Genomic DNA, 22,325 nt, shown 5'->3' with positions numbered 1-22,325 from the left:
GAGCCATCCCGATGTCTCATCGCGTCGGCATACACGTAGAAATTTTCGGAATACCGCCGATTCCTATAACCGATTGCGATTCGTTCTTGTCTAAAATTAAATAGCGGGAGTATGGAAATCGCGAAGGTAATTTTATAATTTTTGACGATATTTTTGAATGGGGGAAACGGGAGCTGGTCTTGATCGTGCGTCAGTTCGAAAAGTACTTTCCGCACCACCAATTGACTTACCGGACTCGAGACACGGCAATTTCTTAAGGGATAATCATGGTTAGTGATCTTCGTTTGGTGATTTTTTAAATTTTGTGTTTCTTTTATAATTTTTTTTTGTTTTGGTTTTAAGTGAACAGTGTGCGGCTTTGTGGATGTTTTATGGAGACGTATTTTTATTTATTTTTTTTTAATAAAAAATTATTACCAATAATAGGATATACATGCCGGCAGCTTGGATTTTAAATATCATATTTTTCAATTGATTTTTATGTAGTTAAAAAATAATTTCTTTATATATTTAATTTAAAGACAATATAAATTAATAAAGTAAATGACAAAAAAAAATAAAAATTGACGGTGACGGGATTTGAACCCAAAACCTCATCATTTAGGCACATGTTCTAATCCGGCTTTTTTGGATCTGTCAATTTTTTATTAACTTGCGCGTGTATTTATGAACGACCACTCTACAATAGTTTTAATCTAAAATCTTGGAAAAAAAAACTTTGCACAGTTTGGCAGCGTCACATAATTTTTTTCCATTCTGAATCAATTTTATGTTTAGGCCTTTGCAACAAATTTTTTTATTATGTTTTTTCATAGTATCTTAGCCGTCAACGTCAAACTGCTTAATTCCGAACATTAAATGTCATATTTGCCAATTTTTTTCAATAAAAAATTAACTAGTACCGGCATTTTCGATTTTTTTTTAAATATCATGTTCTTCAATTGCTTTTTATATAGTTACAAAATTAAAATTTTTTACATATTTACATTTTATATAAAATTATTTTAATTTTATACAATAAAAGAAAAAAAAGAGAATTGAAGGTGGCGGTATATTCGATCCCATCGGACCTAATCATCTAGGCACATGTTCTAATCAGACCTTTTGGATCTGTCAATTTTTTATTTGATTGCAACGTTGCCACTACTACTTTACAAAAAACTGGCCTAGCTTGGCAACGTGACATCGTTTCCTTCATTATTAAGCAATTTTCTGATTACGCCCTTGAAAAGTGAATTCTGTATAATTTTCTTAATTAGAGTTTCAAATGTCAATGATAAACTGAAAATTTAATTTTAAACGTCAAATGTTAAATTTGTCACATGTCACCTATCATATTTGCCAATTTCTGCTTTAATTGTAAGATTGCGACCTGAACTAATTGCTAACTAGTTTTCTCATTTAATTAAAACTCGTGTGCAGTAAAAGTTTATTTAACGAAAATTAATTACGTGTTTTCGAAAGGTGCCGACAGAGACGTACTTAAAAGACACCCGAAAACTAAAAAGTTGAAATTCCCCTAAGTGTTAATTATCTACACTTTGAAGTGAAACGTGTCTGTTTTTTTCCAAACATTTACTGCGGTAAATATGGCCAATTTAATAAGGTTTATCGAAAATTGGCGAGAAGCGATAAATAAGCCAGCGTGCCAACGCACGTTTTTTGACAAACGATTAAAAACGTTTTGATAAATCGTTTTTAATAATCATCATTTAATTTTAAGTTGGCACTTGGTTGGCCCGCTCCGAACATTCTAATTTATTATCATCTGCTTTGCAAACGGGGATAATGTTTCTAGCTTATTTCGATTATGTCTGATAGTTTTTCGGTCATTTTTATTTTTAACCCAAATATTTTTTTGGTTTTTTTTTAAATTAACTTTTTTAGTTTTTTTTTTAAATTGGAGTTTTCACAGCGGAAAAACTGAAAAAGCGACATAATATACACAATCGTATTCCTAAAAGTGTAATTAAAAAAAATTAATTTAGCTTTGTCAACCCCTTCACTCTTCCTGATTCTTTATTTCAATGACGCCATAATACACAATTTAATAAATTTATAATTATTTTTTTTTTAGGAAGCATCTGATGATCAACAAATGCAACGTAAGTATTCAATGAAATTAATTTAAAAATTAAAAATTGTGAGCTGGAACGACATTGCGAACATTTTGCATGATATTGGGATTGCTGTTGGTTCTATGAGATTTTTTCATAGATAGAGTTTAATAGAATAAATGATCTTTTAAGAAACTCTCATAGAATTTTTATGTAACTTGAGTAGTTTCCAAGATATGCACAAACGAAATGATACCATGGACAATTTTCATGATATCTTGGTATATCGTAATTCTATAAGAATTTTTGAGATACACAAAATTAAAGGAAATTAAATTTCCTCTAAAAGGTTCTTGTACAAGTTTGATGTAGTTTGAGATTGAACATGAGGGCCTGGACATTTTGTATGGTAACTTCGTTGCTGCTAATTTGTATTAATCTGCTTGCGATGTATTAATAATCATATAAGATGTTTTATCATAAATGAAGTTTAAGAGAATAAAATATCAGTTTAGGAATCATATATAATACAACTTGAATAGTTTCGAAAATGTACAAGAAAATTGGAAAAAATATTTCTACTCTAAAACAACGTTTTGGACAAATTGCATGATATCTCGGTTGTGCGTAATCTTATGAGAATATTTGTCATAAACAAAATTAAAGCATATTAAATTGCCTTTAAAAAAATCCCATACAGCTTTGATGGCGTTTCAACCGCTATCAAGGTTGGCAGCAATGAAAATGAAAAAAAAGCGTCATACCTAGGTTGCTGTTGATCTTTTGAAGTTCTTTTGTCAGAAGTTAAGTTTAACTGTATAAAGTCTTCTTTAGAGAAGAATAAGGAACTTTTAAGAAACTCTTTTACGACTTTTATTTATGTTGGGTAGTTTCCAAAATATACAAGAACGAAGATTTAAAAAATGTCTCCTGTGAAGCCTGATATCTCAGTAGTGCGTAATCTTATGAGAATATTTGTTATAAACAAAATTAAAGCATATTAAATTGCCTTTAAAAAAATCCCATACAGCTTTGATGATGTTTCAACCACTATCAATGTACGCAGCAATAAAAATGAAAAAAAAAAAGATTCATACCTGGGTTACTATTGATCTTATGAGATTTTTTTGTCAGAAGTTAAGCTTAACTGTCTAAAATATCCTTTAAAAAAGAAAAAGAAACTTTTAGGAAACTCTTACACGACTTTTATTTATCTGGAGTAGTTTCCAAAATATACAAGAAAGAAAATTAAAAAAATATAATTATGTACTGTATGATGTTCTAGACAATTTACATAATATTTCAGTTGTTCGTAATCTTCTGAAAATTTTAGTAAAAAAGAAAATTCAAGAAAATTAATTTTCCTTATGTATTTAAAAGGAATTAAAAAAAATTACTCATAAAAACATTAGTAGCATTTTTGTAGTTTCAATCAACCATTACCAAGATATTCATAATGCTCAATTTAACTTTAGGAAGGCCAACTTTCCACTTATGTTTAACTAATACTGGATGCTGACTGGTCCGCGGTTTTATATAGTAATAATGTTGATGCATGCTATAGTGAATTTTATAAAAGCCTTAACAATATATTTGCTGCATCAACTACTTTGAAGCATCAGTGACGTAGGCGGTTTCCAGTGTGGTTTTACGAATACATAATTAACAATATTTTTAAGAAGGAGAAACTATCGCCGCAAGTTTAACTCTTTACTACAAACAATAAAGTATCAAGCTCGGGAGGCGTTGAAAATCTAGATCATTAGAACAGAGGAAGCAATCTATGAGGACCCTCCCTCTTTTTGATCATTTATTAAGACAGTCTTTGGTGCCAGCAACAGTTTAAGATTCTTTTGGAAGGAGTTTTGAGGGTACTGCTAATATTGTTTCAGCATTTGCAAATTTTTTTCAGATTGCATATAAAATTCTAACCGAGCAGATGAAACCTATTCTTGCTCTTGTTTCTCGGATAATGTTGAAGTTTCCCCGTCAATTTCTGCTGAATTGACGAAAAAATAAAAACAAAATGACCGCTGGCCCAGATGGAATTCCCAGTTTCATAGCTAAAGATGGTGCATTTATTCTATGTAACCTCTTATGTCATCTTTTTAACCTAATCCTCAAAACCAGCCAGTTTCCCTCTATTTGGAAAACTGCCAAAGTACTTCCCATAAACAAGAAAGATGACCTACAGAATATTAAAAATTATCGTCGCATATCCATTCTATGCAACTTTTCCAAAATTTTTGAGATTATTATTTACACTTCCATATTTCCTCAAGTTCAATCGAAACTATCAATAGATCAACATGGTTTCTTTTCCAGAAGATCACGTATTACCAACCTTTGTACCTTGTCCCGATTTCTCTCCTCAGCCCTTGATGAAAAAAGCCAAGTTAATGTAATATATACTGACTTCAGCAAAGCTTTTGACCAAATAGATCACTATATCTTACTGAAAAAGTTGAGGAAACTGTTTAATTTTTCGGAAAGCTTACTGCTTTGTTATGGTCTTATCTTATCGTTTTCCACTTGCCTTAGTGGAGTGAGTAGAGCTAGGCGAGGGTACCGATATCGCAATGTCTTGCGCTAAATATAAGACTGCAGTTACTTGCAGAGAACCTAAAAGAAATGGGGAGGTTTTTGGTTACCCTTGCGACCATTGTAGAAGCATGGTCTGTCAAAGCTGCAGTGATTTAAGTGCTGCTGAAATCAGGGCAGTGGTGTTAAGCAAGAGATCTATGCCCTTCTACTGTAAAGAGTGCTTAGGCAGCTTCAAGCAGCTGCTAGGACTGATCGATCGTGTAGGAGTACTTGAAAGGGATGTTGGAGTGCTGAAGACTGAAATATCTAAACTGCCTGTTGTACTGGATGAACTTGAAAGAGTCAGGACAAAGTTGGATGCATTACAGGTAGAGGTTACCTCATCTAAGATGCCATTGGCTTCCAATGGCAAGTCTCAACAACCACCACTTACTCAATCAAATGCCGAGGCTAGTTATGTTGTGTTGCAGGAAATTATGGAGAGGCAAAAACGTAACTGCAATTTAATGCTTTTTAACCTAAAGTCTGAGTCGTCTGAAGATCCGACTTTCACAGCAGACATCTCTACTCTGCTTAACGATGTGTGTGGCCGTAATATTCCTATATCCAAGGCGTCTAGATTTGGAAAACCCAACTGTAATGGCTGCAGATCAGTTAAGATCACACTGGTGAACCATGGGGATGTCGGATTCTTACTGCAGAACAGGAGTAAGTTCTCAGGAAGAAAGATATACATTGAGTCTGACCTTACACCAGCTCAGTTGGAACACCATAATAAAGTCAAGGAAGAACTAAGGCTGCGCAGGGACCGTGGTGAGGATAACCTCTTCATTAAGTATAGCAATGGTATTCCCTTAATAGCGGCAAAAAACCAAGGGCAACCACCTTCCCCTCCTCCCACTCCTTAAAAAATCTAGTTTCTTGCTATTACCAGAACACCCGCGGCCTGCGCTCCAAGACCAATACCTTCTTTAGTGCTGCGTCTACGTCTGGCTATGATATTATCTCCATCACAGAAACTTGGCTCCAAAATGACAACTTAATGGTGAAATCCTTCCCAACTCATACGTAATGTACCATTCTGACAGAAGAACTGACCTTGTTGCTGCTTCAAGGGGTGGTGGTGTTCTACTGGGGATTCTATACCACCTCTCCTCGGAAGCCCTCGACCTCTCTGCGATCAGCCAAGAAATACCGGAAATCGACCTGGTAGGATGTAGAGTCAAATTTAATCATTTCATACTGTATATTTTTGTATTGTACGTTCCTCCATCCATCGACTCCGTGTAATTAGAATGCTTTCTCGAAGCCTTTTTCATAGTTAATGTAATCTATTCTGATCATGTGATTATCCTGGGAGACTTTAATGTCCCCACTTATATTGAACACTCGGTATCTCCATTACTATTGGTAAACGTCAACTTCTAAGTAATTTTTTTGATTTCCTAAACTGTAAGCAATACAATAACGTGGTAAATAATAATCTTCGCTGTTTGGATTTAATCTTTGCAAGCTTTAATACCTCTGTACTTGACAGCGGTGCATCTCTTGTCCCGGAGGATACCTACCATCCTTCTCTGTCATTTGAATTCCATGCAGGCCTTATCTCTCTCAATAACTTACCCCTTAATAAAGCTGAAATAAAGGAATTTCATTTTAAAAACTTTCCGCTTTTGTATCAGCTGCTGCTACATACTGATTGGTCGCCTGTCATGGTGCAGCAGGACGTCAACTCTGCATGTGATGTTTTTTATGATATACTGAACAACACTTTCGCTAGAGCGGTACCCTTCAAGGTAAAACGTAAAAGACGTTTCCCTCCCTGGTTTTCGGGGGACATAATTCGCAATATATATAAAAAGGAAAGAGCATTTCGTGATTTTAAGATTTCCAAGTCTAATCATCATCTAGAGATATTTAGATCTCTGCGCAAGACAATTAAAGCTCTAACTGCAGAAGCCTACAAAATGTACATCCATAGTATTGAGAACTAAATTACCTCCGATCCGAGTGAATTTTGGTCTTTTATTCGAAACAAACGTAATCAGTCTCAAATCCCTAGCTTTCTAACCAATCATACAATACGCCTGACAGCATTGTATCCGCTTTTGGATATTATTTCAGGAGTGTATACATGAACTCACTTCCCAGCGATCATCCTGTCGTCTCTGAACCTCCCTTAACTTGCATAGACGTCGTCGCGATCGCGGCTACCGACATTATAATGGCGAGCAAGTGTCTCAAAAGCAAAATGACCTCTGGCCCATATCTAATTCCTAGTTTTTTAGCTAAGGACTGCTCTGTTGCACTTACACACCCTCTGCTCCACATTTTTAATCTAATCCTTAACACAGGTATTTTTCCCAATATCTGGAAGCAAGCCAAAGTTTGTCCTATCTTTAAAAAGGGCGATGCTGGAACAATTGAGAATTACCGCCCTATATCCATTCTGTACAATTTCTCAAAGTTATTCGAGTTGGCTCTTTATAAATTAATTTTTCCCAAGGTTAAGTCCATGCTTCGTCACATTCATCCCTCATTCGTTACATTCGTCCCTCATATAGTGGCTGCTTCCTTAAGACTATTGGGGTTTTATTATTCGGAACTGCAGGCTTTTTAGCAATTCATTTTCTTTGATAATGCTCTATTTCTCTTTAGTCCGATCCAAGCTTGATAATGGGTCTCTGGTTTGGTATCCATCTTATGAATGCCATATTAACTCCCTTGAATACAATCAAAGGCGCTTTTTAAAATATTTTATTTTTAGAGAGGATGATGCCTATCCAGTTACAATCACAATCATCTGCTATCCCGGTTCAACTTAGAAGCCCTTTTTTTGAGGAGAGAGACTCACTTTGTAGTATTCTTGTAGAAATTGCTCAATGGTCACATAGACTTTCCAACTCTTCTTGGTCACATTTCTTTACAGGTGCCGCGCCCTTCCTCCAGAACAAATGTCACTTTTGCCCTTGATCGCGCCAAAACTAACATTAAATATCAAGATCCTATTTTTATCATGTGCATAAAGTTCATCAAATTTGTGATAACTTTCAATGCTCTCTGAGGCACCTAGTTTCACAGGTGATCACGAGGATTGTTACACAGTGAGTTGGGAAGTTGCTTGGGTTGATTTTATCTCCTTCTGTCTTGTATGTATGTACCTTTTTTTAAAAATATTGCTCAGAATTTTATTTTACTCTGTATTACATTTTATAATTTAATTTCAATTCTGGCTCTGTTAAATAATTTAATGCAGAGTTTAGTTTTATTTTTTTTTGTTAGTTTTTAGTACTTTATATGTGATATTTACCACTGCTAATTTTGATTTTTCGGTAATTGGGCTCTGGCCTGTTGGAAAAATAAATAAATAAAAATAAATAAATAATTAACTTTAGAATAAGTCGTTTTTGACCTGGAACATCGACCTGGACATAGTGCATGATAGCTGGGTTAGTTTTGGTCTTATGAGAATTTGTGTTATAAACAAAATTAAAGAAAATTAACAGAATATGAAGGATTAAATTTAGAAGAAACGGCTTGTGACCTGGACCGAGGGCTGAACATTTAGCATAATATTTGGGTTGTTGTTGATCTTTTGAGATTTTTGTATACGTTAAGTTTAACAAAATAAGTGATTCTTTAAGAAGCTCTGATGAAATGTTTATATAACTTGAGTAGTTTTCTAGTGAGCTATGCAAGATTAACAACTTGAACAAAATATTTCTTTTCTATGATTTAAAAAAAAATTAATTATTCTCTATAAAACTCTTACACAACTTTGATGTAGTGTTAACAATTACCAAGATATGCAGGGTTATATTTAGAATAAGTGCTTTGTGACCTGAACGACGGCCTTCACATTTTGCATGATATCAGGGTTGCTGTTGGTCTTATGCGATTTTTCATAGGTAGAGTTTAACAAAATAAAGTATAATTTTATTAATATAATTTCTATAACCTAAAAAATTTCCAAGATACGCAAGAACAAAATTTAAATAAACATTCTATACTCTTAACCGACGTTCTAGACAAATTGCATATCTCAGTTGTTCATTCAAGAAAATTTCCTCTTAAAGGCTCTTATACACCTTTAATGTAATTTTAGCCATTAACAAGATACGTACGAATGAAAATTAGGAAGAGTGATAGCCTGGACATTTTGCATGATATCGGAGGTGCTGTTGGACTTTTATCATGAGAATTTTTACCATAGGTAAAGTTTAACGGAACAAAATATCCTTTAAGAAACTTGTATATGAACTGTTATGTAACTTTAGTATTTTCAAAAATAAACAAGAACGAAAATTTGAAAAAAATATTTTTACTCTAACACAACATCTTAGACAAATTTTTTTGATCTGAAGCGACGGCCCTGATATTGCATGATAACTCTGTAGCTTTCAATCTTACGAAATTTTTTTGTCATGACTATATAATTTTAAAGAATATCAAGATATGAAAGATCTGAATGCAGTTATTTATAAATATCCAGAAAAAAATTGCCCGGTCACTAATCCATAATTATAACCACATGGCCTTCGCTATTTTTAACTGCGAGAAAAAAAAAACCGAAATATTTTATTTATCTCCTCTACGAGTAAATTCGTTTTTAATTAAGTTTATCCAGAGTTTAATTCCAGATTGTTTGCATTCTAAATTTAATAAAGTGGGGCCATTCTTAGCTGAATCGAGAGCCAATTATGAATATTGCCTCGTTAAAAATAACCGGGATATTAATTTAGATTGATGAAGTTATTTATGGCGATTTTATTATTTGATTTTTTTTATCTATTTTTAGTACTTAAGAGGGCATTTTCCATGTTTGATTCTGGCAAAAGTGGCACCATCAATCGAGAAAAAGTCAGAACCATCTTAACCACCCTGGGACATTCCTACGATGATAAAGAACTGGAACAAATGTTAGCCGACGAAGATCCAGAAGGTACGTACGTATATTGGAACAAATCCGAATATTATTGTCTAATGTACTTAATCAGTAAATCATTCTTTTTCTTTTTCCACCGGTGTTACTTATCCATAAATAGCTTCCAGTTGAACGGGTTTTCCCTTATACAAATCCAGAATAAAAGGAAAAAACTGGTGCGGTAGAATTCCGAATAAGTGGAAATGCATTAGACACGCCATTGTTAGAACTGGGAATTTGCACTGCGAGGGTTTTATGCGGTTTTCCTTCTTTTGTAAAAGGAATTCTGAACGGTTTTATTCATTAGGAAATTAAAAAGTAACTCGGGCTATATACGACGATTTAAAGGACGTTTAACCATTAAAGATCGTGTCGATTTCCCTAAAATCCGCTCTAAGAATGTCAGTCCGACAACGCCACACATTATTGGTTCAATTTAAATAAATGAAGTCATTATCATCATTACAGTAATGTGAAGGTGGTACCACGTACTACTCCATTGTCAGTTTAATATAATATCTATGTTTGTTGCACTCATTGTAATAAGTTTCAAACTGCTTGCAAGGTGGTCTTTGAGAATTATTTAATCCTCAACCACTATACAGGGTGTCTCACGACGAATAGACGCGATCAATATTTCGGAAACTAATCATTCAAAAATGTTGAAAATTTGGCATCATGGTACAATCGATGGGGGCCACACAACTAAAATATTTTGACAGTTGTGACGTTTCCGGTTATACCGGAAGCAGGTGTCAACTTCGTTATTTTAAATGGAACACCCTGTAAATTTTTACGTTTTTGGCTTCCACGTGAAATTCTAGCTATATTTTGTTTATAATGTCCTATACCTAAGGGTAACCGTTTTTGACATATTTTTAATTTCATATGAAAAACTATGTTTATAAGCCCTAACATAATTACCGATTACTCCCTTTTAGTAGCCTTTATTTATTGGTTAGTTTTGGTTTTATTTGAAAGAAAGGACCACTTTAAAAGACTATTTTAATATTTGTCCAAAAAAAAAAGATACAGGGGGATCAAAAACTAGCATTAAAAATTAAAATTAAAAAATCATTAAAAGTCAATTTTTTTAAATGGAAACCCCTTATTTTTACATTTTTTTCATAAAGATAATTAAAAATAAGGTTAACTCTATATGAGGTTATCTAGTCCAAAAATTGATAGTTTCCGAAATATTGTCAGTTTGAATTTGGCCTAATATTAAAAGCCGCCAGAGTGGTCTGAAATCCAATATTTCTGAACAAAATCCCTAAACGTGTGACAATCAAGTCAAATGTACATATCCTAAGGTTTTTGGGGTCGCTAAATTCAAAAAAACGGACACAAAATAGCGACCAAATTGTATAAAAAAAAATAGCGTTTCGAATTAAAATCAACTTTTCTTTACGTTTTCGGGGTCGCTGAATTAGAAAATGATATTCATTTTTTTTAAATTCAAAATGGCGGTTTTTTGCAAAAAACCAGTTTGTATTGTATTGTAACCGGTATTTTACTATTATACATCAACATTATTTCAAACATAATTGTATATACTTTTATTATTAGAATTAGATATTCTTATTTCATAATTAACAGAACCATTCCAATAACGACTCTTGTATGTCAAATTCGAATTGAGCGAACATAACAACCCGTCTTAACCCAAATAAGGCTGACAAAAAAAATAATTGAAAAAATTAGTAAGTGGTAGATTTATGGTAAGTCACTGTCCTTTTAAAAGGACTTTAGCTTTATTGCTATACGATTGAAAAAAAAAATTATAATCAATATCGTACCAAGAAAATTTTTTTATTGCCATGTTTAGTGCTAAATCAAAACAAAAACGATAATATAAGTTAATGCTGAGTGTGGTAAAGATAAAAACATTCTTTTGGATGGAGCCCAATTTTGCATTTGCTACATGTAAAATTAACTTTTTTTGTGCAATATTTGCATCTGATTTGTGTTTCACTATATAAAATAAGATGGTCCATGCGGTCATAACGCGATGATTGATGCAAATATTTACTTGTCTTTCCAGTTTGATAAGCTGATGGTTTCTTGTGTGTCTCCAATATGCTTTGGGCTATTGCTCTTCTAAATGCTAATTGGTCCATTTTATCCCCACTATTTCTGTTCAATTGCCAAGAATTCTGAACTACCATGTCCAAGAAGTGACAAAAAATTGGAAAATACCACTTTTTGCCTCTTATGGATACTCGGTAAAGGCTGATGTTTTGGTCCGCTCTATCGACCCCGCCCATATTTTCATTATATTTTTTTACAATATAAGGTTGATCTACCATTATCCGTTTCTTTTCCTTTTGAGAATATCTTTTGGCTTGTAAAATTGGATTCACAGTGGTACTGTTAGATGCCAAAGTAACTAGGCTATTGTCATTCCATCTGCACACAACTATATGGTTATCAGGATCATACATATATACGTAAGAGCCTCTATTTTTCGTCTTGTGGTCTTTTGATGGTCCCAGCTTACTCTCAGGAATACGGTTTTCTCTTATCGTCCCAGTGCCATATAATTGCCTTTGGCTAAGTTGATGGAGAAGCGAAAGAGATGTAAAAAAGTTGTCAAAGTAGATATGGAATGCCAAGTTGGGATAAATCTTTTGAAGTTCATCAGAAAACTGCAATACGACGCTAGATCCAAGACCTAATAATTTATATTTTTCTGGAATCATACACGAGGATCCCTGGTAAGGGTCAAACCATTCAATATATCCAAGTCGAGTAGTAGCTGTCCTAAATTTGTACCCCCAGCGTATAGGTTTCCCTCTAATGAATTGCTTTGTTCCATGTCGTCGGTAGTATGGAACCATCGATTCATCTAAGCTGTGGACTTCTTCAGTAGGCGCAAACTGCATAAATTTCTCATTTAGGGTTTTTATGAAGGGTCTAATTTTTGCAAACTTGTCATTGGCATTCAAATCATTGTTATCGCAAAGGTGGATATTTTGCATTACGTACCTAAATCTATCACGTGATATGGCATTCCTCACAAGTTCATTTTTTGTGTCACTTGAGTTTTCCCAATACATGTGCTTTCTAGGAAGTTCAGAATATCCGCTCAAAATCAGCATGCCCAAAAAACACCATATTTCAGACTCCGATATATCTGCCGGCCGATTATTTTGTGCGGCATATATGTTTGAAAATTGGCATACTTTGGATATAAGAGAATCGTCAAAAAACAATTTTAAAATCTCAATAGGACTTTGATGATTTTCAACTTTATGGGGCGCATTCCAGGCAAATGTTGATTCTGGAATATCACGGTCAGCAATCCAATTAAATTTTTGTAATTTCTTTAGCGGCACAAAGTGAGAAAGTGGCAAATTGTCTGCTTCATCGAAAGAATCTTCATTTTCATCTTCATTTAGACTTTCAGCCGGTGGTGCTCCATCAAAACTAATCTCTGCAGAAACTCTGAGTTGGCTACCAGGAAGATTATCGATGACTATGTTGTCTTCGTCTCCGGAATCCTCATCAGTAACTTCGCCGTTAGCATTTTCCGGTGGAAACATTGTTATAGTAGCCCCCTGAGATAGGATATCATCCATATCTTCCAATTCTGTTATCAGCTCGTGCAATTTTAATGGTCGCCTATCACTAAAAAGATACAAATAAATAAATTTGTAAATATAAACAATAACATAAAAATTGGGCATTACATTAGGCTAAAGTCCTTTAAAAAGAACAACCCAAAATTCAAAATATTTTTTTCCAAAAATGATAATTTTTCACTTCGAATTAAAAAATCATAACAAAAGATTATAAATATTAAGATTTTAAATACTATATTACACAAAATTTATTAACACTAGATGTACTTACTTCCAATTCGCCATGTTTGCATTTAAAATTATTTTAAACAACAATAACAGCTAAACTATGCTTGCAAAACAAAAAACAGACAGCTAACCTCAAAATTCTGACACGCTTGTCCTTCTTAATAACGACTTCAGTGCTGCCATCTACAGATGAGTTGTAAAAGCTAAGCTAAATCGATAAATTACAGTTACCTTGAAAATGGCTTTTTAAAGGACATTAGCTTTATTTGGGTTAACGGTAATTTGGTGTTAATCTGCTCATTTCTTGGAAAAAAATGTCCGCTATTTTTGACCCGCCATTTTGAATGTAATAATTCTGATATCAAATTAGAATTCAACGGGCACAAAAACCCCGCTTTAGCGTAATTTGGTGTGAATCTGATTTTTTCTCGAAGAAATGTCCGCCATTTTGGATCCGCCATGTTGAATTTATTGATTCTCATGTCAAAATCGAATTTAAGGAACCCAAAAACCTTGAGATACAAAGTTTCAAGTAAATCAATTCGATTTATGGCCAGATTTCCAGGCGTTTTGAACCACTGTGGGAATCCAGAAAATATTCGTTTACGGGGAGAAGCGGAAAAAAGGGAAGGTTCTGTCAAAGTATATGGATTTCATTGTTAAACTGTGATATGGATTTCAATGTTAGACTGTGGTTCTGTCAACGGTATTTCGTACATGATACTTTACACAAAATGAAATACTTCTTACCTTAGCGGGATCTCGGGCGATCACAACTAATTTGATACACAAAGTTTTTTTTTAATACAAAACCAGCAACGTGAAGCATGATAAAAATAGGGGGTTTCTATTTAAAAAAAAATGACTTTTAATTATTTTTTTTCATTTTAATTTTTAATGCTAGTTTTTGACTTCCCTGTATCGTTTTTTTAGTTAAATATTAAAATAGTCTTTTAAACTGGTCCTTCCTCTCAAATAAAACCAAAACTAACCAATAAATAAAGGCTACTGAAAGGGAGTAATCGGTAATTAATAATTATGTTAGGGCTTATAAACATAGCTTGTCACATGAAATTAAAAATATGACAAAAACGGTTACACTTAGGTATAGGACATTATACATAAAATATATCTAGAATTTCACGTGGAAGCCAAAAATGTAAAAACATACAGGGTGTTCCATTTAAAATAACGAAGTTGACACCTACTTCCGGTATAACCGGAAACGTCACATATTTTCAACTAAACAACAATAAATTGGCCACACAACTAAAATATTTCTGTCAAAATATTTTAGTTGTGTGGCCCCCATCGACTGTGCCATGTTGCCAAATTTTCTAAATTTTTGAATTATTACTTTCCGAAATATTGATCGCGTCTATTCGTCGTGAGACACCCTGTATAGAGATTTTGAGGGAAATTTGAATTTTTATTGCAAGAATTTCTTAATTTGGTTGGATTACTATTGTGCGTAGATTTTTCTTGTTGAATTATCGTTGGCCATAGAGTTTTTTTTGTTTATTTCTTTGTCCAACTAATTTGAAAAAAAAATTTACTACTGAAAATATATTTTAAAAAATACATCAAATTACGTACTACTCCAACACTCATTTAACATATACAGTGCTTTTATTTCAAAACGTAAATACCTTCTTCAAAAAAAAAACTTCAATCTAGATATACAGGAGGTATACCAATCCAACCCAACGGTGTACAAAAAATGTAAGTTTATAGACCTATAAGCAGTAGGGTGTAACATTGAACGTTGTCAAGTGTTTGTCCGCTAATATCTCTACATATAATTAAATCCTTTAAATGATTAATATTTTCAGGTGGGGTTTTATAAACTTTGCTTTTTAAATATCCCTAAAGTAAAAAATCTAGTGGTATTATGTCTGGCTGCCGTGCAGGCCATTCCATTGTACCACGCCTGCAAATCCACATCCCTGGAAACTGTTCATTAAGCCACTCTCAGACTGTCAAAGCATAGTACGAAGGAGCTCCATCTTGTTGGAAATACTAATTATTTTCGTTTAGTATTCTAACACCAATTTCATCCACACAAAAATATTTGGACCCAATGAAATGTTTATTACCATACATTTTTACTGGTGAATCGCTTCAATTTGCATCAATTTTTTTGGCGACGTAGGATGGAAAATTGTTTGTCATTTTAAACATGGATTTAAAGTGGATAACACCATTGATAATTAATGAGAGCAAGCAGTTGAGGCTACTTCATACTCAAACAAAGACCGTTCATGACCATGAGTTACTGACATCCTATTGAAGGAGATTGAAGGTACCTACACAGAGAAAATATCGTAAATGCTAAAAAAGCCTATAATTCAACAAAGTTGATTACTTCTAACAATATAACTCGAGCCTCATGGGAAATTATTAACTCAATCACGAACTTTTCAAATCGCGGAACAAAGTGTGTTCCTAATTTGCTTACTGATAATGGAAAGAAAGTTACTGGCAACATCAATATTGCTAATACATTTAATAATTTTTTTGTAGAGTCAGTGCGAAAGATCACATATAATTTTCAGGCACCCATGGGAATGAATGTGCAAGGAGAAATACTTGAGATTATAAAATCTTCCTCCAGGAAAAAGTCATCCGGTGTAGACGAGGTACCTTGTTACTTATTGCTAGCATGTGCTGAACATATTATCTCTCCACTTACCTATCTTCTAAATTTATCATTTTAGTTTGGCTATTTTCCTAAAGAGCTAAAATCAGCTGTTGTCCTACCTCTTCATAAAAAGGGGGACACAGCAGAAGTGAGTAACTATAGGCCTATTGCTCTCCTCTCTGTATTCTCAAAGATCTTTGAAAAATCTTTTAAAAAAAGACTTATTGCATTTTTAGATTCTTTTGCTATATTGTCATATCATCAGTTTGGATTCAGGTCTGGACTCTATATTAGATGCTATAATATCTCTTTATACAAATTTCAAATTTTGAATTGAAATTAAAATCTGTTGGTATCTTTTTTGATCTTACTAAAGCATTTGATACCATTAATCATGCTTTACTATTAAATAAGATCTTTCATGATGGTATAAGAGGTCCGGCTTATAAATGGCTTGAATCATATTTGACAGGTAGAACCCAGGCTGTTAGATTGAGAGTTAGTGGTCAGGTGACCATATCTGATTGGGCAACTGTCATCACTGGGGTTCCACAGGGTAGTGTTCTTGGGCCCATTTTATTTTTACTTTTTATTAATGATTTGCCTCTCCTGGTTAATGACAGCTACATAACACTTTTTGCCGACGATACATCAGCAGTTGTCTCGGGTACTGACTATCAGTCTATCCACTCAAAAGCCACCAAGTGTATAGCTGATATTGCGGAGTGGTGCCAGTAAAATGGTCTTTGTTTGAATAGTTTGAAAACCAATTTCATTGTTTTCACTCCGATTTGAACTATTCAGGACCGGAGTTTACTCCTTAGAGAGCAGTCATCAAGTAGCCTCATCCAACAACACTCCACCAAGTTCTTGGGAATTGTAATTGATAGACATCTATCGTGGGATCCTCAGGTGGAATCTGTGTGCAATAGATTATCCCGCAGCAATTATGCCATCTTGCAACTTCGAGACTATTTGGATGCATATACACTTAAAAGCTTTTATTATGCCTCAGTGCATTCCACTCTATCCTATGCCAAATTAGCTTGGGGTAATTCTTCCAGTATTGGGAGAGTGCTAATAAATCAAAAGCGCATTGCACGTACGATGTTTAGACTTTCCTTCAGAGAAACTTGCCGAGGTACTTTTAAAAAAGAAAAAATCCTAACTATTAACATCTATATCTTGGAGTGCGCATGTCAAGTACATAAAAATCTTTCAAACTACATGAGATCTGGAGATCTTAATTTTTATGAAACTCGAAATGCAGATAAATTATACATCCCTTTTACCCGGTTGTCGCAGGTACAGGATGGTCCGGAAATTACATCTCTCAAAATTTTTAATCATCTCCCATGTAGAATAAAGAGAGCTAAGACTTTTCCAACTTTTAAGAGGGCTCTTAGGACCATGTTAGCTGACTGTCCTTTTTATTCGTTGACAGAGTTCTTTAACTGTAGATTTATTGACTAAATTAAGTTAAATTTGTTTCCTTTCATATCTTTGTAATTTTATACTATTTTTATTAGCATTGTAGTTTTTTATTGACATTTCCTATACATTGTTATGATGTCGATGGAAATAAATGATTTGATTTGATTTGATTTGAATGTGTGACACTATGAGGCACCCATTTGACCTATCAAAGTTTAAGTTCATAAAATGTCTTTTATAACCACACATTTTTGCTTAGAACATTGAAAGACGTCATTTGTCAAATGGCTCTTTGTTTATATTCGGAATTTGTGTATTTTCTTTCATTTTTGGTTTTAAAACGGAAAAAGGCCACTTTTTAGTTTTTTTTTAAATTGCTAGGATGGTAAAAACTTGTGTCGTTTGTGCCGCATCATGGAAAAAAGGCGATTTAAGCCGATCTTTTCAAAAGTAAGTACTGATACTTTCATAACATCACATCATGGGGTTACCATCATCATAAACGTAGAATAGGGGATCTTATAGAAATAAACCTAATAAAAACTTAAATGTGAAGGTGTGCGTGAAATACAAAAATCTTTATATTTTTAAATCTAAATATTTTTTGAAAATATTCATCATATAAAACTAGAGTTTAGTTCATGGTTTTATTAACAGGATTTTATGTTTTTTTTGTTGTTTTGGCAGAGAAAAGGGATAATAGCTATGTAGTTATTTTTTTTAATACAGACATTAGGTAGATAGATGAAATTACTAATTTGTTATTGTCTTTAAATAATTTTGAAATTTATTTAGATATTGATATCTATGTATAAAGTTAATTTTGACTTTCCCTAAAATTTTCATTTGGGGAGTACTTTGAATCAAATTTTAATTTGTCTTAATTCTTTTAATGTATTTTGAAAGCCTATTTTAATTGAATTTTACCTCTAATGATAGCCAATTTAAATTTTAAACTTTTGATATTTCTATTTAATAGCTAGTTTTTTATATGTATATGTACACTATGTAGCAACTTTTTTTTAACATTGAATCCCTAATTTATAAGTTTCATTACATATTTTATTTGACTTGTAAAAGTACTTGTTTGTATATTACTACTAATAAACTATTTAATCTAATCTAATCTATTGTACATAGTCTTTATTCTTAGGTAAGTTTTGTTTTTTAGTTTAAATTAATATGATATAATTGGTATTAGGTATTATATATGTAGGTCAGTATTAAATGTCTCAAAACCATTGTACAGGCTAAATACCCATAATAACAATCTTATTATAACCTGTAAAAAACCTGCAACTCCTTCACAATTTGAACATCCTTGTAGTTTTATATAATTTAGTTTAATAAATATTTACCATGTAAATATTTGTTGACGACGTCACTGGTAGAGAGTGCTTGTATCAGTGGTATCAACAATGCGATCGAGGGGCGTTACAATGCCATTACCGTTTTCTCTAATATACTTTATTTACATTTATTTAACGTTGTATATTGACTTCGACATAGAGTATCTTCATATCATATCTATCATATTTTATTTTAAAAAATACTTGATATTTTATTAAAGGGGAGCAGTAAGTATTGTTTCGGAAACAACTGAAAATTTTTATGATATTATAAAGTGATTTTTGCCATTTCTCTATAAGCATTTGGCATCATTACATCAGAGATGTTGCCAGCAAACAAACCTGCCCATAGTTCCACGGCATGCTACTTCTAGCCTTTCAATGTTCTAAGCATTTTTGCTTACTATTTACTTAAACGTCACCCAATTTTGTTTTATTTGGTTTGGTTACATTGGATATTGTATGCTCTTTAAAATAATGCATCAACACTTAGGGTAGCCATTTGAAATACAAAAGTTTAAGGTGTATAAAATATCCATTATTGCCAGACATTTTTGTTCACTATTCACTGGTACGTCAACCGATTTAATTTTTTTTGCCACTTTTGACAATGCTGCTTACCATAATGTGTTACACGATAGGGATTTCCATTTCACATATCAAGACGAGGTTAGCTGAAGGTAAGGAGTTGATTGACAGATCATTGTCAAATATAAAATTAAACGCCCCCCCCTGTATATCTAAATTGACGTGTTTTTTTTTTTTTTTTTTTTTTTTTTTTTTTTTTTTTTTTTGAGCCCTGGGTGTAGTCATCTTTATTGCACTAATTGTAAAGTAACAACTATAAACCACCACGTAGTGATTTGGCGAAAAATGTGATTTCTTGTTTTGCAAAGTATTCTAAAAGGGACCAAATTTTGACACTTCATAACAACCAAACACCATCGTTAATGAGACGATTTGGCAGAAATTTTGAAATAGTTTTGAAAATGTCTGAAGAAAACTGGGTGTATTATAATTCTGGTACATCATTTAATTAAAATATGAACTAATTTGGGAGCACAACATAACTTCTAAAATAGGGATTCCTAACGGACCATTTATCGTTACGAAAAGGCGTGACGAACTGAGCGCTATAAATCAGCGTCGCTTAGCCCAGTTTGGAAGTGATTACCCCCGCTAAATTTCCAGAAATATTTTGTTAACGTCGCTGTTAGTTAAATGTCAGCCTCATATTCCGTGAAACGAGCGACGATAACTGTGAAAATATGAATAACAAAAAATAAGGTTGGTAGAAAAAATCGCATAAAACTGGATAATCCCGTATTATTTCAATCATTTTCGGAACTTTTTAACACCCTACCTCAATAGGATAAAAAAAAAATTAGAGGATAATTAAAACCGTTTTTCATTTAATAAGCGCAATTAAGATACTCCCTGATCAACATTGGATCCCTCGCCGTCCAATTAGAGCTTCCTTTGCGCGTCCAGATTTGGCCGTTTTCCAGCTCCGGAAAAATGTTCTTTTCTGAATTTACTAAATGAGCTCATTAGTCCGGATGTGAAGATAATAAATACTCCGGCAAAACTCGCTTGCTGTAATTGTAATATCGATTTTGTTTTATTTGTAGATACTGGCACGGTTAACTTTGAGTCTTTCTGCCGTGTCGCGTCACATTTCCTGGAAAACGAGGACGAGGAGGCCCTCCAGAAGGAACTGAAGGAGGCTTTTAGGTTATACGATAAAGAAGGTAAACAAATAATATTTCAAATTCAAAACTTATTTAGAAAATATGGTGTAATCATTTTGTTCTAGGATTTTGTTCCACAATCACAATATAGGGTTAAAATATATAGGTTTTACGTTCATTTTAGAGTCAAATTTATTTAATTCCGATTCTATAATAACTAGAATCTTTTCGTTTTAACCTTATTGTTTTCCGCGTAACTTTTATTTAAACAAATATTCTCGAGACTAAAAAAATAAAAGCCATTTTTTTCGAGACTTTTCGAGGGACCCCTTTTAATTTTGGACCAATTTTTTTGGGCATTTTCAGTAGGCGATATCCAGCCTTCTGGCTCTCCTGAAGGAGGCTTTTCGGTTATACGATAAAGAAGATGAAAATGAGGTTTAAAAAGAGAATCTTATCTTTTAAAACGATTAACGAACCAATGATGATAATGTTATTTTCCTGCTAGTCGTTTATCATCTAAAGTTCTGTTGTTCTGACAGATCGAAAATAAAGTCATCCTCGGTCTTGATAAATTACAGACTTGCCTGGATCCCGTTTGAAAAATTATCCTGAAAAGGAGCAACTGATACAGGAGGGTTTATTTTTCAGGTAATGGATATATTCCGACGTCGAGTTTAAGGGAAATTTTAGCCGCCTTGGACGACCAGTTGACCCCCGACCAATTGAATGAAATGATTGCCGAAATCGATTCCGATTCCTCTGGTACCGTTGATTTTGATGGTAAGTAAGTGTCATATGCCACAAATGTCAAAGCTGTCACACTATGTCAAGGTTAATAGTAATAACATTTGATAGCTACGAGAAATGATTGTTTTGAGAGACGATATAACCGAGAGGTCCAAATCAAATTCAAAACAATAATAATATTTTAAATATTTAAATTCTAATTTTTTATCTTTATGCTCTTCAGTTTGACACTAATGAGGTTTGTTGTTTATGACACGAAGTCAGACTGTACGAAGTGACAGTTGACCATAATTACAGAATACAGTAATGACGTGTCAAATGTCACTTTCGAAATGAAAGGTCACTTTCCAGCGGTAAATCCACCTTTTGTTTCAGAATTTATGGAAATGATGACTGGTGATTAAAGGGAGCGTCATTACCGACAAAACAAATATTCATAGAACATCATATTTTTTATAGAAACTTCTAGTCGTTTATCCTTAAGCCTTACGCCACTATTGTGTCTGAAATAAATATATTGTTATTTTGTTTTATAATTTGCTTTTTATTAAAAATCCATCTGGAATGGAAATAAACGAAAAAGAATCGGCGAAGCTCCCTAGAGGGGCTGAAATTGCGAAATCGATCCTAAACATGAGAGGATTGCCGAGGGTGACCGAAACATATTTTGATGATAGCTGTTCTGCGGCGGTTATTCGCGTATCAGTGTGAGTAATATACATGTGACTGAGATGAAAATATTTGTTTCGAATTTTATTTTTATTCGGTAAAGAGGTATAGAGTGAAGTGATTGTTGTTTGCCATTTTGTTATTTATTTCGAACATGCTCAGAAATATCAAATGGTAGAACATTTGAGATCAGAATGTATCTTTGAGACTTATCAGATGACGCTAACATTCGTGTGAAGAACATTAGAACATTTAAGAGGGGCGGTCTCGGGCAGTCTTGGCCTCAGAATTGATACAGAACTTTGTTTTAGGAAGCCAGGACATTATATACAAAGGGCATATATTTCCTTAAAGATGCTTTATCCGCATCGCCATTTATTAACGGTCAACCAAAAAATAAAATTAGCAGATTCTTTAGTATTAACTCAGTTGAACTATTGCGATAGTTTGTACG

At 33.3% G+C, this 22,325-nt stretch overlaps 2 protein-coding genes across 2 annotated transcripts in view; one reads left to right on the top strand and one right to left on the bottom strand.

Moving 5' to 3' along the window:
- LOC126750502 (neo-calmodulin-like) overlaps nt 1-22,325 on the bottom strand; it is an 80,247-nt gene that overhangs the window by 47,750 nt on the left and 10,172 nt on the right. The window lies entirely within an intron of this gene.
- On the top strand, nt 131-21,738 carry LOC126750514 (troponin C-like). The gene is made up of 6 exons (XM_050460159.1): nt 131-269; nt 2,078-2,105; nt 9,400-9,543; nt 20,393-20,512; nt 21,104-21,235; nt 21,578-21,738. Exons 1-6 carry the CDS (start codon nt 267-269, stop codon nt 21,604-21,606), a joined length of 456 nt encoding a protein of 151 aa, XP_050316116.1. The 5' UTR covers nt 131-266; the 3' UTR covers nt 21,607-21,738.

The sequence above is a fragment of the Anthonomus grandis genome, chromosome 1 (genome assembly GCF_022605725.1).
Source record: "Anthonomus grandis grandis chromosome 1, icAntGran1.3, whole genome shotgun sequence".
In the NCBI taxonomy this organism is placed as follows: Eukaryota; Metazoa; Arthropoda; class Insecta; order Coleoptera; family Curculionidae; genus Anthonomus; species Anthonomus grandis.
Note: the sequence above shows the minus strand (reverse complement) of the source record. Positions and strands in the feature narration are given on the sequence as shown.